Genomic DNA, 18,246 nt, shown 5'->3' on the forward strand with positions numbered 1-18,246 from the left:
AGGTATCAGCTGTCATGATGGGTGGGTTATAATTTTATGAATCCAGACTTTGTGAAAAAACATTCAAAATACTTTTTAACAGAGATATATGTTATTATAGCAGATTTTATTTTGGGGAAAGCAAACCCGATGAAAGAGTGAGATATTTCCTTGGCCAAGCCTTCTTAGCCTCTGGCAGTTGCCAGGCCATGGAAAAGTGAAATAAGGACTTCACCGTAAGAAAATTTCCAGTGGCATTACACAATATCTGCTGGTCATGAATCTTGTTCTTCTCTTGGTGATTTTTACCCCAATGGTGTCAAGTTCCCCATGATAGTCTGCCTGTAATAATTATTCAGAGTTATTTATCAATTTCTTTAGGTTCATCTTGTGATGCCAGTCATGTCACAAATTTCATCCAGCACCGCATCCCCTCTGCCAATCTCCAAGATGACATCGGCACGGAGCTGGTGTATGCCCTCCCTGTAGACCATGGAGAGAGGGAAAAGTTTCAGGAACTTTTTAAAGACCTTGACAGCAGCCTTGAGGAACTTGGCATCAAGAGCTATGGAATATCTGACACCACTCTCAAAGAGGTAGTTTTATCATTGGCGGGGGGGGGGGGGGGGGGGGGGGGGGGGGGGGGCACAGCCGGCCTGTCCCCCCCCCCCCCTTTGAGAAGCAAAATTAAAATTTGTATTGTAAAATTTGTGCCCCCCCTTTTGAAAGTGAAGACTTTTTTTTGCTTGTTTAATTTTTCCTCAGATAAATGAGCCCCCTCCCCTTTCGGAAAATCCTGGAATGGAAATGGGGCATGCACTATTAAAAAAACACAAAGAGGCATGATGAAACATGCATGCTCAAGAGAAATTATGGTATTAGTAATAATGATAATAATTTTCTGCTTTTGTATAGCTCTTAATTCATCCTATCAATGTCTCTAAGCGATTTACAGATGTATTATTACCCCGGTCATCTGATCCTGGCTTGCCTGCACACAATGTATGCACTTTCTCCACTCCCTGGAGAGCATTCCAACAACGGTTTTTTCATTGCTAGCCATATATATAACCGGTGTGTTGGCTCAGTTGGTAGAGCGTCCGTCTCACAACCTGGAGGTCGGTGGTTCAAACCCCGGCCGCGTCAGACCAAAAGACATTAAAAGATGGGAGTTGCTGCTACCCTGTTTGATGTTCAATGATGAAAGGGATAGAGCCTCGTCGATCTGGCGCTGCACAGTGGCTGCCGGGCCCATGATCAATTGGGCAAAGCAAATTTTCGGAGTATTTCATTTCATGTCTATTTCGAACAATAAATTATGGATTTTCATTTTTTCTTTTTTTTCATATTATAGGCTATCCCATCCTATCAGGTACTCATTTAAGATGTGGGTGGAAAGAGGCAAAGTGTTTTAGATAGGTATTTGAAATAAAGGTTGAAAATACAGTGCTTGATATTGAAATTAGGCTTATATTTCTGTTACAGCTCCAATTTTTTGGTTCAATTTCATAGATGTTTATTTATCCTTGTATTTGATTTTTCACACTATCAAATATGAGAACCAATCTTGAGACAAACCTAGGATGCTGAAGATATAATAATAATATTCAGTTCTTTTATAGCGCGTAACACATAGCAACGCATGTCCCTATGCACTTGGATGAAAATAAGGAAAGAAATTAGAAAGTGAGTAAAGAGTGTTGGGCACTGAATTCATTACAACCAATAAACAGATACTTTTTTAAGGAAGTCTTAAACTTATCTATATCATGAATATTTCTCATATAATTAGGAATGCATTCCATAAGACGGAAGAGTTTTGGTGGCAATGGGAGGAATAGCAAACAGCTGCTTTGTGCTTGATCTTAGAGTACGAGTAGTCTGATGTGAAGTTAATAATTCGGTTAAATATGATGGACCTATCCCATCGAAGCATTTATATGCAAAAACTAATAATTTGAAAGAAATATGAGAATGAACAGGAAGCCGATGTAAGTTTCGTAGTACAGGGGTGATTGATTCGTATTTTCGAGTTTGAGTAACTAATCTTGCAGCAGAGTTTTGGATAGTCTGTATAGTTTCTTTATTTGTCGCTGTGGTAAACCGAAAATTAGGCTGTTACAGAAATCAATATGACAGAGACATGTATTTATAAAGTCAGGCAATTCTTTAGATCGATTTAGAAAATGTCCTCATTATGGTTAAATTCCAAAGGTGTTCCTCAAAGTGTCTACAAACAGATCTGTAGATGGGGAGACAGAAATACTCAAGAACAACAACTGGAGTCTGAGGCATCCTGGCGAAAGCTTCACCACTGCAAGGGGAATCGCTAGAGGTAGGTTATCGCGGTGCTCACTGCATTCATGATAATGATAATAAAAACATCAACAATAATTATTATCATCATGATCATAATTAAGAATACTTACTATGACAGTGATTGCAGTCCTAATAATGATAGTTATAATGATTAGAGGTGAGATGATATTAAAACAATAATGAAAGTTAGTAATCATCATGGTGAGAATTATGATGAAGTTAAATTCGATACATATACAGACATGTATTTATAAAGTCAGGTAATTTTTTCGATGGATGGACAATAGATCAGTGCAATATAATGCATGTACATTTATATATCAATGAATACATGTTGATTGCTCACACAATTTTAATTAAAAAGAGAAAAAAAATGCAATGTAGCAAAATTAAGGGAAATGCAAATATGCATTTTAGCAGAAACTTTTAGGTGTTCCATTTTGATAAGCAAGCAAGTTTCAGTCGAAGTTTCTGGGCTACCCTTAATATCTTGGTATGGCTAACAAAGATTAGATCCAAGCCAAGGTCAAAGTTGAGGTGAAAACTCAGAAAATTGTACTTATATTTATATACTTATACTTATTATCTATGATAGATGGGATGTGATTCACCTTCATGCCATCACCAAAGTATAGGTTTTATGCTATTTTATTCCATCATAATGCTTGTCTTTGTGTTTTATTTTATTTGCATTTACTAACAATAATATCAAAAGATTATTTGTTGATAGCAAAAGCTAGCTAACAAGGAGTTTGTCCATTATTTCATGTAGTTTCTTTGAGCATGTATCTGGGCTAAATGCATGTTGTATTTTTAAGTAATACAGACCAGCTTGTTTGTAGTCGTAAGGTTTTATTTTCATGTGTAATGCATGATAATAGGCTCTTTGCATTGAAATTTTGTGTTAGCTAGGATCAAAAGAATCCTTGAATAATGATCTGGCTGCTACAGGGATCAGTTGTTGGTGCTGGAATATATGGGAAATTCTACTCAGTCATACACAATTCAAGACTTGCTTTAAAAGTAGCGCATTGAATCTATACATTTATTTTGCAGGTGATGGTTACTGAATTATTTAATGGTTTTCTTTACCCAGGTTTTAAGTATGTTAGAGCGTATATTAGTATACATGTATATTGCAACAGTGCTGTTTTTCAAAGCCTTCCAAAAATAGTTTACTATTATACCTATTGTTTTTCTTTGTGTTTGTGCTTCCATAATTCTGAAGACAAGTCATACCAACCTAATGGACAATTTATTGAAGCAGGTAAATTTCCAATGATAATGAAGGGAAAAAAGTGCAGGAGTGCACACTTAAACAGATAAATTCTTTTGTGTTTGGGAAGTTTTGTGAGATATTTGGTCCCTTTCCAGAGGAGCTGATGTCCGGTAGGTTTGACAAAGTTTTCAAGAAGCCGACTGGGGCTTCAGGGAGAGATAGAGATCGAGATGGTGCAAGGTTATACCATTACAAAATCCTGACAGAGGCCCATATTTTGAACACGGGTTAAGATTAAACTCTGGTTTAAAGTTGTGGTTTGACTATGGAGAGCCAATTGGGTTACAAATCCCTAAGAGTACACATCCAATTCATTAACTCATATGACACCCAAAAATTGTCCGGAAATGATACAGTGTAACTGAAGTATTTTGAAGTATTTTTCTTTATTATGAAAGAAAAAGGAAACAAAATAGTAAACATAAGAAATTACAATATAAACATAATTTTTGAATTTTTGGCGCCCCATAATTTTAGCACAGAGTTAGACAGTAGTCTAAGTTAAACCTGACTTCAGAATACAGGCCAAGATATTTAAACTCACTAATGAAGTGGAATTTGATCAGTCAACAAACTAATTATCTGATGATTATGATTATTAATATTCAATACTGCATAACCTCTCTTCTAAAAGAAAATCCCTATATTCTACTTTTTTTTATAATTTGGTGTTTGATTTTTTTTTACATATTATTGTGGGATAACTTTGCATCTGTTTTCTTTTTATGAACAACAGGACTTGCATCTGAAAATAACTCTGGTTTGTGGATTTATTTAACATTTGCAATGATCTAAGAATGTAATGCTGCTACTTGGGGGGCCACTTCCATTGAAGAGTGGATACCATGTGCTACCATGGGGTCTCAAAAAGCACCCTAAATACATTTTTTCCATATTTTGAAAATGCACCCCTTACCAAGTATTGGCGTGTGAAACCCTACTCTTAACAAGTATTAGAAACAAAACGATACCCTAAAGTATTCCCTGAATAACCCCCCTAAACAAGTACAGTGATATGTTAATTGTTATATCACAGATGTCGGTCATTGGTTTTACCTTTACCTATATTGGGTTTATCACGGCCCCATCTCGTGCAAATTGGACTCTAAGCACGCAGTATTGGGGCAAAAAGTACATCCTTTACAAAACTTTTATTCTTAATTTTTATACCCCCTCAAATTTGACCCTATTACGTTATGTACGTAATGTGCCCTATCTTTAAAAAGAAACCCTGTTTACATGTTTTGTGGGTCGCGCATGGTATCCACTCATCAATGTAAGTGGCCCCCCTGGGTGCTGCCATCAAAATAGGAATGGTGTGAAATAGCTCAGCAATATTGTTTGATCAGATAAAGTGTGGTTTCAAATTGTATGTTGCAAAGGCTAGTAACTTTCATATTGTTGCAAGGTGGCAGAAATCTGCCAAGTGGTCAATTTAAAAAAAAAATAACGCAAATTCAAACGAATTAATACAAAATCTCCCTCTATACATTATTTCAACAATACCCATGATATAAGAACAAAATCATTATGACATCGAATACTTGTACATAGGGCACAAACTCAAGATATCATAATATTGAATAATTATGATGTCATGGATTACCCATGCAGACAACCAACCTAATGAGACATTCAGATTACAATGCACATCACATACATGTACAGTTAGCATAAAAAATGTTGAGAATGGTCTCACCAAATATGTTAAATTGTGTTAGTTTGCTGGGCTTTGCTACATGTTATCTGACAAGGCTATAAAATATTCATTCAACAAAAAGTAAATCAAGGCAATAGTGCTGCTCAAATATAAAAAAAAGTTATTCATAATTTTCATTTTCAAAAAGCTTTAACCTTCTGAATTATTGCTATCATCACAAGATTTTAGACTAAATAAATTGTATGTAATATCAAGGATAATGTTTGTAGGAAAAACATTTTAATTACCCATTTTATTTGAGACTTTCCAGAAATGCTTTGTCTCTGTTTTCAGTTGATATAACGAAATGTAATTCTTTTAAATGATGATGGCTTGAGCAGTGTGTGAATTGAAGGAGAAATGAAAATATAATAATTGTAAACGTATTTTGCCAAATTTCTGTACTGGATAAGCTCAACTGCAGTCTTTAAATATGGGAGCTGAACTGCACGTACAAATAGGTTGTTGCAAAAGATTATTTTATAGCATTGTTGAAATATGGAAGTGCAGTCATCACAAATGCAGTCATTCAATGTGTTCAAAATGTAGCTTTTCATGCCACATACCTCTGTATTATTTTTAATCCAGCACCATTAACCCTAAATAGACTGGGCTATTTCGACGCCTAAGAAGACGGGGGGGGGGGCTGATTCAGCCCCCCTTTTGATCTCGGCCGTAGATCGCGCAATCACTACGAAAATTGGCACACGCGTTACCCATGGCATTATCTACAAAACTATAACATCAAATTCTGCAAAAAATCTCATGTCTCATTAATTATGCTAATTTATGCGTAAAATCATAAGTTTGCTCTAATTAATAAAATAATGCCCCTGAAATGCTAATTTTTGTTTCACATATTCTAGATAGGCATCTGATCAAATTGATTTTAAAAAGATTTGAGAATCACATTTATTTTCTTATGTATTCTATTGTTTTATAAATTTCTTATGTATTTCTATGTTTTTCGACTTTTTGTTTTTTATTGTTTTTTCAATGGAAATTGTCGGGGACTTTATTTTGACCATAAAGAAGATAAAATTAACTGATTTTGAACAGTAAGATAAAAAATAATGATACATTTATGAATTTTGGCTAAGAACACCACTTGCATTGGATTTGTACACAAATTCACTTTTTGAGTAATTTTGGGTCTGCATGCACTTACGAAATGTTGCGTAATTTTGGAACCGCGTACCCGGGGGTCACAATTTTGGTCTCAAAAGTTGCGCGAGACTTGAAAGTAAAAAGTCAGTGAGCGACGCTGTCAGAAAATTCCTCGCGGCGGATTTATCGGGGAAAATGTCGAGGGGGGGCTGAATCCCAAGTCTTTTTAGGGTTAAAATGCGACTGAATATCACAGTGTATCATCCCTGTCAAAGATTTTGCGCTTCATGGCAAAATACAATGGAAGACAGAAAGTGCATCTAACTTTTATTAATTATTTTTTTCTTTACTCATATCTTACTCATGATGGGACTCTTAATAGGTTACAACATGAAGAGATTGGTTGAAAATCAAATCCGAAAGGGTTCATACTCTTTTTTTCATTTCTCATACATACATGTATATATGTACATATATACAGTTGAGGCCAAAAGTTTACATACACCCATGGAATAAGTGAAATTTGTTTGTATGCCAAACATAAAAATTACTATAATATCTTCAGGAATATAAATACTACCATGATGAATTTGGTATCAAATGAAAGAGGACATTAAGCTCTTTCACATGATTGGAATGCCACTGGGATTAAAGTATATTTCAGGTGGAATTTTCTTTGGAGAAAAACAGTAATAATCATGCCAAATGTATTCTATTGTTTATTATTATATTTTCAAACATCGCTTCATAGAAATATATGAATATCAAATCTATGATTTATATTACATTTTCTATCATGATATGTCACCACTGAACACATAAGTGCAATCTGAAATGTTTGCGTTGAGTAGTAGCTAGCACAAATATGAAATTTTTTTGTCAAGTTTTTATTTTTAATTTGTCTGAAATATGAAGACATTTGGGGAAAAATTGACACCTAAATATTTTTCAGCTCTTGACGACAAAGCAATGTGATGATGGGGCATGACATACTCATTTGTTTGATATCAAATTCGTCATGATAGCACAACTATTTTATAAGATACAGTAAATTCTATGATGATTGGCAAGTGTCAACTTTTCTTTGAATTTCTTGTGGGTGTATGTAAACTTCTGGCCTCAACTGTATATATATCTATCTATCTATATATATATATATATATATATATATACATGTACTTATATCATTTGCTTGTACCATAGGTTTCCATCATTTATTTTTTCCATGACTCCTTGTACAGGTATAGCATTTCATGAAGTTATCAGATAGCAAAAATATGAAGTTTTTTAAAGAAAATTATATTGATATATTACAATGCTTTGAAGCATGATGTGCTGTGTTCATCTTGTTTAACTTTTCAATTACTGGTTGTGAATGTAAGCAAAGAGAACAACTGGGGCCTGTCTTACAAAAAGTTGCAATTGATCAGATCAATCACAACTGTGGAAGCAAAGTCAACATATAAAATGCATATTTGTTCAAAAAGATTTCTAGATATGAATGTATATCCATAAATTCATTGATTTCTTGACAATTTGGTGTATTCCTATTTGTTTACAAAGGACTTTTTGCAAAGTCCTGCATTGAAAATTATGACACTGATGGATATCCAGAGAGTTACGATTGATTGGATCAATCATAAGTCTTTGTAAGACGGGGCCCAGGTGTTGTCTAAATTGCTGTGGCATATGGGTTTCAAGTCTTTCCTTATTATTTTAAACAATTCTGTATATCCATTCTTATATCAATCTATGCATCCTGATGGGTATCAATCATCATTATTTCATCTAACCAATTCAACTTTCTTTCAATCTATGCGTTTATCTGTCTGTCAACCAATCCATGCCTCCGATGGGTGATCATCCGCTACATGCCTGTATTACTTCTGCCATTCCATCACTCTGTCTATCTGTCATCCGATGTCTTGTACTATTCCTGCTGTACTGTGTTTACCTATCACTTATTCTTAAACTGATAAATTTGGTTTGATAACTCTGCGAACAATCTTCTTTATCCTACATGGAAATGGATTAATGCTGCTTCGGGCAATCTCATTCTTACCTCATGTTCATCTATTCATCCATCCACCTATTCATCCACCTGTCATTCATTGATTCTATCATCTTTTGGGATACAATCTCAATAACACTACAAAATCACATGGCTGGTTGTGCTTCCACTGTTCTTCACCAATTGCATGGTTTTGATGAACAAACCTTGCCATGTACTGTACATGCATTCATATCTTAACCATCCATCAAACACTAAACCATGTTGATCATGCACTATCAGAGGAACGTACGAGACGAAACGACCGGAAACAATCTCTCAACCCGTTCTTTCCCACTCCCCCTCTATCGTCCCCTTCACGCCCAACAGTTCCGCACAGCGCCTGGGGTATCTTTGTCAAGAGAGTCCACTTCTTGAGGCGGGACTGGCAGGGGTTGGTCTGGACGGTCCTGATGCCCGTTATCATGGTTGCCCTCGCCATCGGCTTGTCCCAACTCAACCAGATCGACCGAGAGTACCAGAGACAGCTTACACCTGCCATGTTCAATCCTAACAGCTATGTCTTCTTCAGGTAAGAAAAAGAGCATTGGCTCACATAAAATACACATTACCTTTTGTTGATTTTACCCTTGCCATTTTTACCCCTGATTTTTTCACCTCTGTCATTTTTACCCCTGCCTATTTCAACCCGGCCGCTTATTGTACCAATGCCAATTTTAGCCCTGCTAATTCTGTTTTTACCTCTGCCATTTCAAACCCTGCAGCGAAGGGTGTTAACTTGAGGCCTCTCGTGTACAGGTACACTGTATGCTCCTATCAGATTTAGCGTCAGTATTTCCTGACAGCAGATGGAGGGCATTACGGGATAGTACATGGGCCGTACACAAGACTTTGCAATCACATTGGTCTTGGAGTAAAGACAAACAATTATTGTAAAGGAACTGGGTCCTACGTTGACATGGTATCAAGTTTCTAAAATCAATTGCTATGCCTACAATATCCTGCAGTGTGTGGACTGATGACTTCTCAAATAATTGTAGGCCATGTCAGGAATCTCCAAGCTTATTGAAGTTAGCCACTTGTAGCAATATTCATTATTGTAAATAAAGTTAACCAGATAAATGGCAACAACAATCCAAAGTGATTGAAATAATGATATTGCAATAGTTAAAACATGTAGTTTGTATAAGACAACCGGAAGAGGACAATTGTGCATAGCAAGCCATCTGTAAAATTATAAGCAAAAAATGAGATCATTGTTGGACAAATAATGATCATATGCATTTAGTGATTGGTCATATTTAAACTCAATATTTGGTTCATTTGTTTGCAGTGACGAATCAGAGAAAGACATGGGACAGAGATTGACTGATGCCCTGATCAACCCTCCAGGTCTTGGTACAACATGTATGGCAGACGCTGACCAAAAGTAAGTCTCCAGGACGGGTTATATGTTCCCAGCCACCCCCAAACCAACAATAAAGCACCAGGGAACGTTCCCTGTAAACAGCCAAACTAGTCATTTGGTCTTCATAAAGTAAAAATGTGGAAATTATCAAATCTTAAAGGGTAATTTTTGTTCATAATAATGTCACACTTTGAAGTTGCAAAGATGAATAAAACATAATGTGTGGAGCATTGTGGCCCGGTGGATTAGTCTTCGGACTTTGAAACAGAGGGTCGTGGGTTTGAATCCCAGCCATGGCGTAATTTCCTTCTGCAAGAAACTGATCCACAGTGTGCTGCACTCAACCCAGGTGAGGTAAATGGGTAGGAAGTTATTCCTTAAAAAGCTGTGTGCGCTATGAATGCCTAGCTTAGCTGGGTAATACAGCACCGCCTTGAGCACCTAACAAGGTGGATGTGTGCGCAATATAAATACCCTATATTATTCTCCTGTAGGGATCTATACCCATGTCAGGAAACCAACTCACACCTGATAGACCAAAACTACAACTACAACCTGTCTTCCTTGGCTGAGGTTCCAGAGGGCCGATGCCGGGAGATCAACACCGGTTTTGGCCTGGAATGTGATGAGGATGCCGGGGGCATACGCCCTCCCACCTGGGTCACGGACACGTTCGTGTACCTCCAGAACATCTCGGAGAAGGAGGACATAGATCGTTACCTCGTTGACACCCAGTTAGAGTTTAGGAATTCAAGGTATATCCTGTAAGTAGAGTTTACTGATTTAAATGTACGGGACTTGTCACTTGTCAGGTTTAACCCCTTGTGGTGAGTAGTTGTACATCTAACAGTAACACTACTAGCTTAACACTGGATTATCCTTTGCTTGTATCTTTTTTGTCTCAAAAGCCTTGCAAAAAACTCAGTTTCCTACATTCAGGTTTTGTTTCAGAAGCTTGGTACATTTAGATCACCTCAAACGACACATTTGGTTCCTATTTAGTGAAAAAGCTATTTAAAGGTGGATTTGAATGTTGCATTCTGTTTGCATTCACTGAATGGGGCTGAATGCTCCTTATCTTGTTTTCCCAATGTTGGTGAAATTATGATTCCATTTCCATCAAAAATGAATCAGGCTTCCTTGATGTCATTCAACGAAATTACCTTTGATTTTGTATAGAAAAAGAAATTATATTGCTTTTCCACCTTTATAAATTATCCAAAAAGAGATCTGACCATAAACTAATTTGTTGGGCCAGTGTTTGCCCATGTTTGAAACTTTCTTCAGTGCTGGCCATTCATATGTTAAAGCCTCTGAGGGAATAGCTTTCATAATGTTAAAATAATCAATAAACATGACTGTACAGTATATGAAACGGAGTGTTAAACCCCAATATTGTGCATTCTTAACTTGAACTGCCCCCTTTCCCCCTCCTGAGTATTGCCATGATTAGCTGCATTGACTCCCCATCATTCTTTTCATATCAATCATGTTATCCTTATTCTTAAAGATGCAAGGAATTGATAATTCAGTTATAATCATGATAACTAATATAACAATTATAGAGTACTTACACCTTACTAATCTACTGTTAAATACATTTAAGTTAAAATACTTGACATATGGTTACCTTGTAATGATTATTAACTCTTTCTATTATTAGTTGTAGTAGTATTCAGGTGTTTTAATAATTAGTATATTAATAAAATGTGATTATTGTATATGTAGAGTATATATGACTGACTCTCAATGACTCAATGGACTAACAATTAAAATAACTGCAATTACATGTACATTCTACTACTACTGCTGCTGCTACTACTACATGTACTCCTACTACTTCATCTACTACTACTACTCCTACTTCTACTACTACTACTACTACTACTACTACTACTACTACTACTACTAGAAGTAGTAGTACTACTATTACTACTACTACTTCTACTACCACTACTACTACAGCTGCTACTACTACTACTACATCCACTATAAATATTGCTGCTATGACTACTGTATTAATTTACTGCTACTACTGCTACAATCTCCCCCTACAAATATGCAATGCTAACTGTGTAAATACATTTAAAGTAATGCTTAAAACTCATCTTTCTAAATCTGAAATTGATCATATCATATGTTTATTGGCCGATTTGATGGTATTTCTTTATTCATGATCTGGTGAGAAAAACTTGTAAATTGTAATATTAGTTTTGATATTTCCTTTCTCTTAACCGCTTAGAGGCAATTTGGTAATTTGTGGTATATAAAATTGTTATTATTATTATTACTGCTGCCACTACTACTACTACTGCTACTACTAGTACTAGTACTTCTACTCCTACTACTACTACTACTACTTCTACTCCTACTAATGCTAATGCTACATGTTCTATTACTACCATTCAAAACTAATGACACTACTTCTAATGATAATGGTAATTATTACAAATATTATGAGTGATATAATATGAAACCATCAGAAAGAGCAAAAGACGAAAAAAATTATTTTGGTAGATTGTGCTTCATTTTTTGCACTGTACTTGGCGGATAATATATCAAATGTTTCTAATGTTAGGATAAGGTGAACAAAGTTTCCTGTTTATTTAGATTTAGAATTGCTTGTATTCTTTTGTTATTATATACTGATTGTCAAAGCTACACAATAGGTTACATTTCTATGGCATGTGTTCCCTTTAAAGGTAATCAAAATCTTATTGCTATGAAAGGGGCCTGATTTTTACCATCTATAAAATGTACTTTTCTTCAATTTTCTAAGGTTTGGAGGTGTTAGCTGGTTTGATGTGATGGAATTGAATCAGACGCTAACCAAGGTATGATCTTGTTTTCATTGGGATGACATTGAGTGAATTATGTTTATGATATCGGGTAGAAACAACTATTTTCCTCCATTTTTCTTTTTCTTTAGAATTATCCCTGATTTAAGTACAGTCTTACATCTCTTATCCAGCCTCCCCTTATCTAGATCTCTCTATTATTTGGACGCACACTTGCCAAGATTTTTTTTTTCATTTCAATCTAGTACGTGAGGAAATGAGATTTCAATCTAAACTCAATCCTATACCCAAACTCACTTTGATTACATGTATTTTCCAATGTAGTGTACATACAACATTATTTTTCATGAAAATGTCTCACCCAAAACACCAAAAGTACTAAGGCAGGATAATTTTCCAGTAAATCAGGGCGCAGCGCAAACAGTTCATCACATTCTCTTTTTGTTGTTGCCTGTGAAAAACAATACATGTCTCGCTAGCTAAAGCTAGGCCTCAATACAGACAGCGCCATCTATCATGTTTGAGCCTACAGTCGGTATAACAATGGCTCACATTGCGAAGCTGCGATATCTGCCGTGACGATCTATAATTATAGAGCCATTCTCTTTCTTTCGAGATATGCTCTGTGTACCTCAACCATTTTAGCAAGTAAATTATCCAACTGTTTTGCCCATTGATCGATTTCATTTCCGTAAAATACCGCCTATAATTTGCACTGACACTGCAGTGAATACTGTCTGTACATGCGCCCACTACAATAGATTACGTGTAGCCACCGCCATTGGGAGCTGAGGCAGAAGCAGCATGTATTCAAAGGTCAATTCCACCTCAGAAAAATGTTGATTTGAATCAATAGAGAAAAATCAGACAAGCACAATGCTGAAAATTTCATCAAATCGGATGTAAAATAAGAAAGTTATGACATTTCAGAGTTTTGATTATTTCTTACAAATAGTTATATGAACGAGCCAGTAACATACAAATGAGAGAGTTAATGATGTCAATCACTCACTATTTATTTTGTTTTTTATTGTTTGAATTATATAATATCTCAATTTTTACAAATTTGATAATTAGGACCTCATTGCCTGAAGCAAAAAAAGTTAAGATAATGAAATTCCAGGTGTTCAGGGAGGAATGAAACTTCATTTCACATGACAATGACGAGAAAATCAAAATATTTTATATTTCATATAATAAAATACAAAAGAAATAGTGAGTGAGTGATGTCATCAGTTCCCTCATTTGCATACCAACCGAGATGTGCATATAACTGTTTTGTGAAATGAAGCGAAACTTTAAAATGTCATAACTTTCTTATTTTACATCCGATTTTGATGAAATTTTCAGTGTTATGCTTGTTGAATTTTTCTCTTTTTATTCAAATCAAGTTTTTGTTGGGGTGGACTTGACCTTTAATTTTGGTTCTCCCAGATCACGATAACTCTTTTCTTTTTCTTTCTTTCTTCCAACGTTAGGCTTGGTACAATAATCGTGCCTACCATGCTATGCCTACAATGCTGAATGTGATGAATAACATCATCCTGAGGGCAACTGTTGACAGCAATTCAGAGGAATATGGTAAATACATTATAGTAATAATTATAATGATAATAATGATGATAATAATACTAATAATGATAGTGTAGTAGGTTTCACAGTATCTTTCTTGGGCAAGTATTGGTCCTGAAAAGGACTACCCAAACTCGACGTTTCGGCAAGTGTTTTTTTTTTGCTTGTCAAAATTTTCCTTGAGAAAATGTGCCCCCCATTCAAAAAATCCTGGATCCGCCCCTGATATTAATAACAGTAATAATAATAATGATCTGAAGAAGAACCGGTGTGTTGGGTCAGTTGGTAGAGTGTCTGTCTCACAACTGGGAGGTCGGGGGTTCAACCCGGCCGTGTCAGACCAAAAGACATTAAAAGATGGGAGTTGCTGTTACCCTGTTTAGCATTCAACAATTAAAGGGATAGAGCCTCGTCGATCTGGTGCTGCTCAGCAGCTGCCGGGCCTATGATCAATTTGGAGTCTTTCATGTCTATTTCGAACAATAGAATAATATGGATCCCAAACCTCGATGTTTTAGTAGTCGTTTCATCCATTTTTGTTATTTTGACAGGTATAACAGCATACAACCATCCACTGGAACTATCTAAACAGGATCTAGGTGTGGACATGTAAGTAGTACATGGAATATGGCATAAGAATATTGAACTTCTTCTTGTATTGTGTTGACAGAGAGGTCAAACTTGTGATTGTTTTTTGGACTGGCCCTGGGCTGTTTGATACTTAACGTGATACTTAAACCAGAATATCAAGTATTTTGCTAAAAATGTAAGCCCCAAATAATTTGATTTCTCCTCTACATGACTTATGTTTCTGAACTATTCAGGGCTATATTTCATAGAGATTTCTGGTTTATTAACTTGATATTAACTGCTGAGCCATGATACCCTAGTAGTTACCATTGTGGCTCCTGGGGTCCGTTTCATAAAGCTGTTCGTAAGTTAAGAGCGACTTTAAGAACGACTGGTGATCCTTTCTTACTCACTAAACAATCGCCAATGGTGCGTATCATTTACCACAAGAAAGGATCACCAGTCGTTCTTAAAGTCGCTCTTAACTTACGAACAGTTTTATGAAACACCCACCTGGTCTGTGAGCACATGCAGCTGGCAAATTAAGTGTTATTTGAAGTTGCACCAAACTCTTCACGATACTGCACCCAGATCTGCGGTAGTCACACCTGAAATTAATCATCAATACGTTTTCAATTTCCCATGAAATCAGATGGCTAGACGCGGCGAAGACTTTTGGCATCGTTATTGTCCTGGTTGCCGCCCTCGTGCTCATCCCGTCTGCGTTCTCTATGTTCCTCGTCAATGAGAACATCAACGGATCCAAACGTCTTCATTACATCTCTGGTGTGGGCACGCTGACCTACTGGCTAACTAACCTCATATGGGATATGGTATGTTGGTTTATGGGATGTTCTACCAAGGTTTTTTTTTTCAAAATTATACATATTTTTATGGATGACTTTTATAAGAGGTGCAAGCTATGATTTCATTTTTTTTCTTCAGGTTTTTTTTTTAATAAGAAAAGGTTAATACAGGTAATTGGTATTGTGGGAAATACTTTCCTTTACATTTATGAAGGTGTAGGCCCATATCCTAACCTGTTATAAACTGAAAGATTTTGTTATAACACATGTTTTTCCATAGACTCCAGTCTGCTCATATGCATACGCATCCTGTTATCCAAATGCCATTATATAGTTTCCAAACTCTCAAGGGTTATCTGCTGATTAAAAAAAAGGAGATATTGTACAACTCTGTGAGAGGTTTGCTTTAAAATAAAATGCCAAGTCAAGTTTATTATTCAAGTAATATATTAATGATGGATAGTTGACTTGGCAAACAAGTACATGTAGAATTAATAGGTACCTTGTCAAAAGTCTCTACTGCGTCTTCTGGCAGGAATTCTTCTGCAAAGGCACCATGCGTCTTTTCAAATTGGCTTGCCTGCATTCCCCATTATTTTTTCTATAATAAATTGGGACTTAATAATAATCAATTGAAACTGTACTATGAGCTTTGTGCAAATTGCTCTCCAATACTACAATTACACTACAACAAAAATAAGAATGTTTTCAAATGGCTTTTAAACGATTCAACAGAATTACATGATTGAAGGTGAATGAGTAAACTATCCCATAATTTTGGACTGCAAAAATCAAAGCCAGGTTCCCCCCTTTTGAAACAACTCTTGGAATGTGTAAAATTGTAGTGTCTTCACTAGAGTGAAGTCTGTAATGTGGCCAGTGTGGTGATCTAAGGAAACTATAGATGTATTTGGGTTCCAATTCATGCATACACTTAAACACTAACAGTGCAACTTGGTAAGAAATTCTTTTGTCAACTGGTAACCAGTGCAAATGCTTCAACAATGGAGTGGCCCGATCATATTTCTTTGCTTTCAAGATGATCCTCGCGGCGCGATTTTGAATGTGTTGCAACCTTTCACGATTTAAGTATCATGATATGAATCGCCCCTTGCGGAATTCTCACGCAAAAAAAACACAGCTCTTACATTTGACAAGGTACCTTAGGGTTACCAACGGAGTTTGATGAGAAAAAATGATAATGGTGTTGTATTCCTGTCTTGTAGCTGAGTTTCTGCCTCCCCATTGCCCTGATGCTGCTAATCTTCTACATCTTTGACTTCCGTGGACTCATCCTGGTGCCAAACGTTGGTGCGTTTGTGGCCCTCGTCTTCTTGTATGGGTAAGTGGTATGCAGTGATATTCATTTGGTAGTGATGGTGATGTTAATGGTGTTGATAGTGATGATGATGATGATGTTAATGACAATCACGATAGTAGTGATGGTCGTGGTGATGGAGATGTTTATGGTGATCATGATAATGATGATGATGATGACGGTGATGATGATTGCGATTCTTGTGGAGATCTTGGTGATGGTAGTCATAGTAATGATTTTATAGCGAGGATAATAATGATGGTGACATAAATGTCAGTGATGCTTGCAAACTTTAATGATGGTGATTGTGATAAGATCTGCGGTAATGATCATGGTGGTGTTGGTGATGATGATGGAAAGTGTTGATGATTATTTTCTTTCATCTTTTGAGGGCTTCTATGTTAATAAGGCGGGCATTGTTTTCTGAATTTTCCAACAGCGATGATAGAGATTAAAATTGAGATGTTACAAAGATTTGGTGGTGTTGGCAATTGCTGTCAAGTAGTGTTGGGAGTTCTGATGCTGTTTTATTGATAATGATGATGATGATAGTGAACATGAATCTTGTGTATATCGATGATGAAGATTTATTAACTGCTATTGTTATGATGATGAGGATGACCTTCATTGTGATGACAATTTAGTGACAAGACATTTGCTTTGGCAACAATTTCTCCGCGCTCCATTTCATCTAAGATATAGGGCTAGGTTTAGGATAGGGTATAGTGTAGAATCCAGGGTTGAAGTTGGTCATACCATTAGGCCTAATGTGTTGAATTTACAGCGGAGCAATTGTCGACAGAGCAAATGTCGTGGAACTACATTGTAACAGCTTTACAGGTAATAGTTTTCTTTGAAAACAAAAATCATCAGCATTACTCCCATGCTGTTTAAGATTGCATGCTCGATCTCTGATGAAAATCATACATGTAAGTCAGAAAAAATTGGAACCAGTGGGATTTGCCGCCTGCAATGCAGCGTCTTTACCACCAGGCTATTCTGCTTCACGGCCAAGTCACGATGAACTGGAATTCAAAAACCCTCGATCCTCTTCTTTCTGACTCATTAATACGCAAATGCAGTCTGCCGTGGACAATAGACAATACAAAATAAAGAGGCATTAATGCTGAAGATTTTTGTTTACAAATTATAGTTTTTCCTATTAAAACCTCTTTAATTATTTAAAAAGATTTCTTAGTCACTTGATTTACTTTACCTCTACTACAGATTTGCCATCATGACTCAGATCTACATCTTTATTCCTTTCTTCAAAGAAGCTGGTAGCGCATTTATCTTTATATTTTGTCTTCTGCTTCTTGAAGCCGTAATCACCAACATTCCTAATTGGCTTGTTGCAGTTGATGTGGTGAGTCAAATCCC

At 36.1% G+C, this 18,246-nt stretch overlaps 1 protein-coding gene across 1 annotated transcript in view; it reads left to right on the top strand.

The window, feature by feature from the left end:
- The window catches only part of LOC121431427, a 140,732-nt gene that overhangs the window by 110,182 nt on the left and 12,304 nt on the right, over window positions 1–18,246 (top strand). The window contains exons 91-102 of the mRNA XM_041628996.1: window positions 361–575; window positions 2,194–2,314; window positions 3,527–3,565; window positions 8,764–8,965; window positions 9,728–9,823; window positions 10,297–10,566; window positions 12,582–12,636; window positions 14,079–14,181; window positions 14,724–14,781; window positions 15,395–15,575; window positions 16,775–16,890; window positions 18,094–18,232. Of these exons, the coding sequence (XP_041484930.1) occupies window positions 361–575; window positions 2,194–2,314; window positions 3,527–3,565; window positions 8,764–8,965; window positions 9,728–9,823; window positions 10,297–10,566; window positions 12,582–12,636; window positions 14,079–14,181; window positions 14,724–14,781; window positions 15,395–15,575; window positions 16,775–16,890; window positions 18,094–18,232 (1,595 nt within the window). The remainder of the gene's footprint in view (window positions 1–360; window positions 576–2,193; window positions 2,315–3,526; window positions 3,566–8,763; window positions 8,966–9,727; window positions 9,824–10,296; window positions 10,567–12,581; window positions 12,637–14,078; window positions 14,182–14,723; window positions 14,782–15,394; window positions 15,576–16,774; window positions 16,891–18,093; window positions 18,233–18,246) is intronic.

Source organism: Lytechinus variegatus, chromosome 17 (assembly GCF_018143015.1).
Source record: "Lytechinus variegatus isolate NC3 chromosome 17, Lvar_3.0, whole genome shotgun sequence".
Taxonomy (NCBI): domain Eukaryota; kingdom Metazoa; phylum Echinodermata; class Echinoidea; order Temnopleuroida; family Toxopneustidae; genus Lytechinus; species Lytechinus variegatus.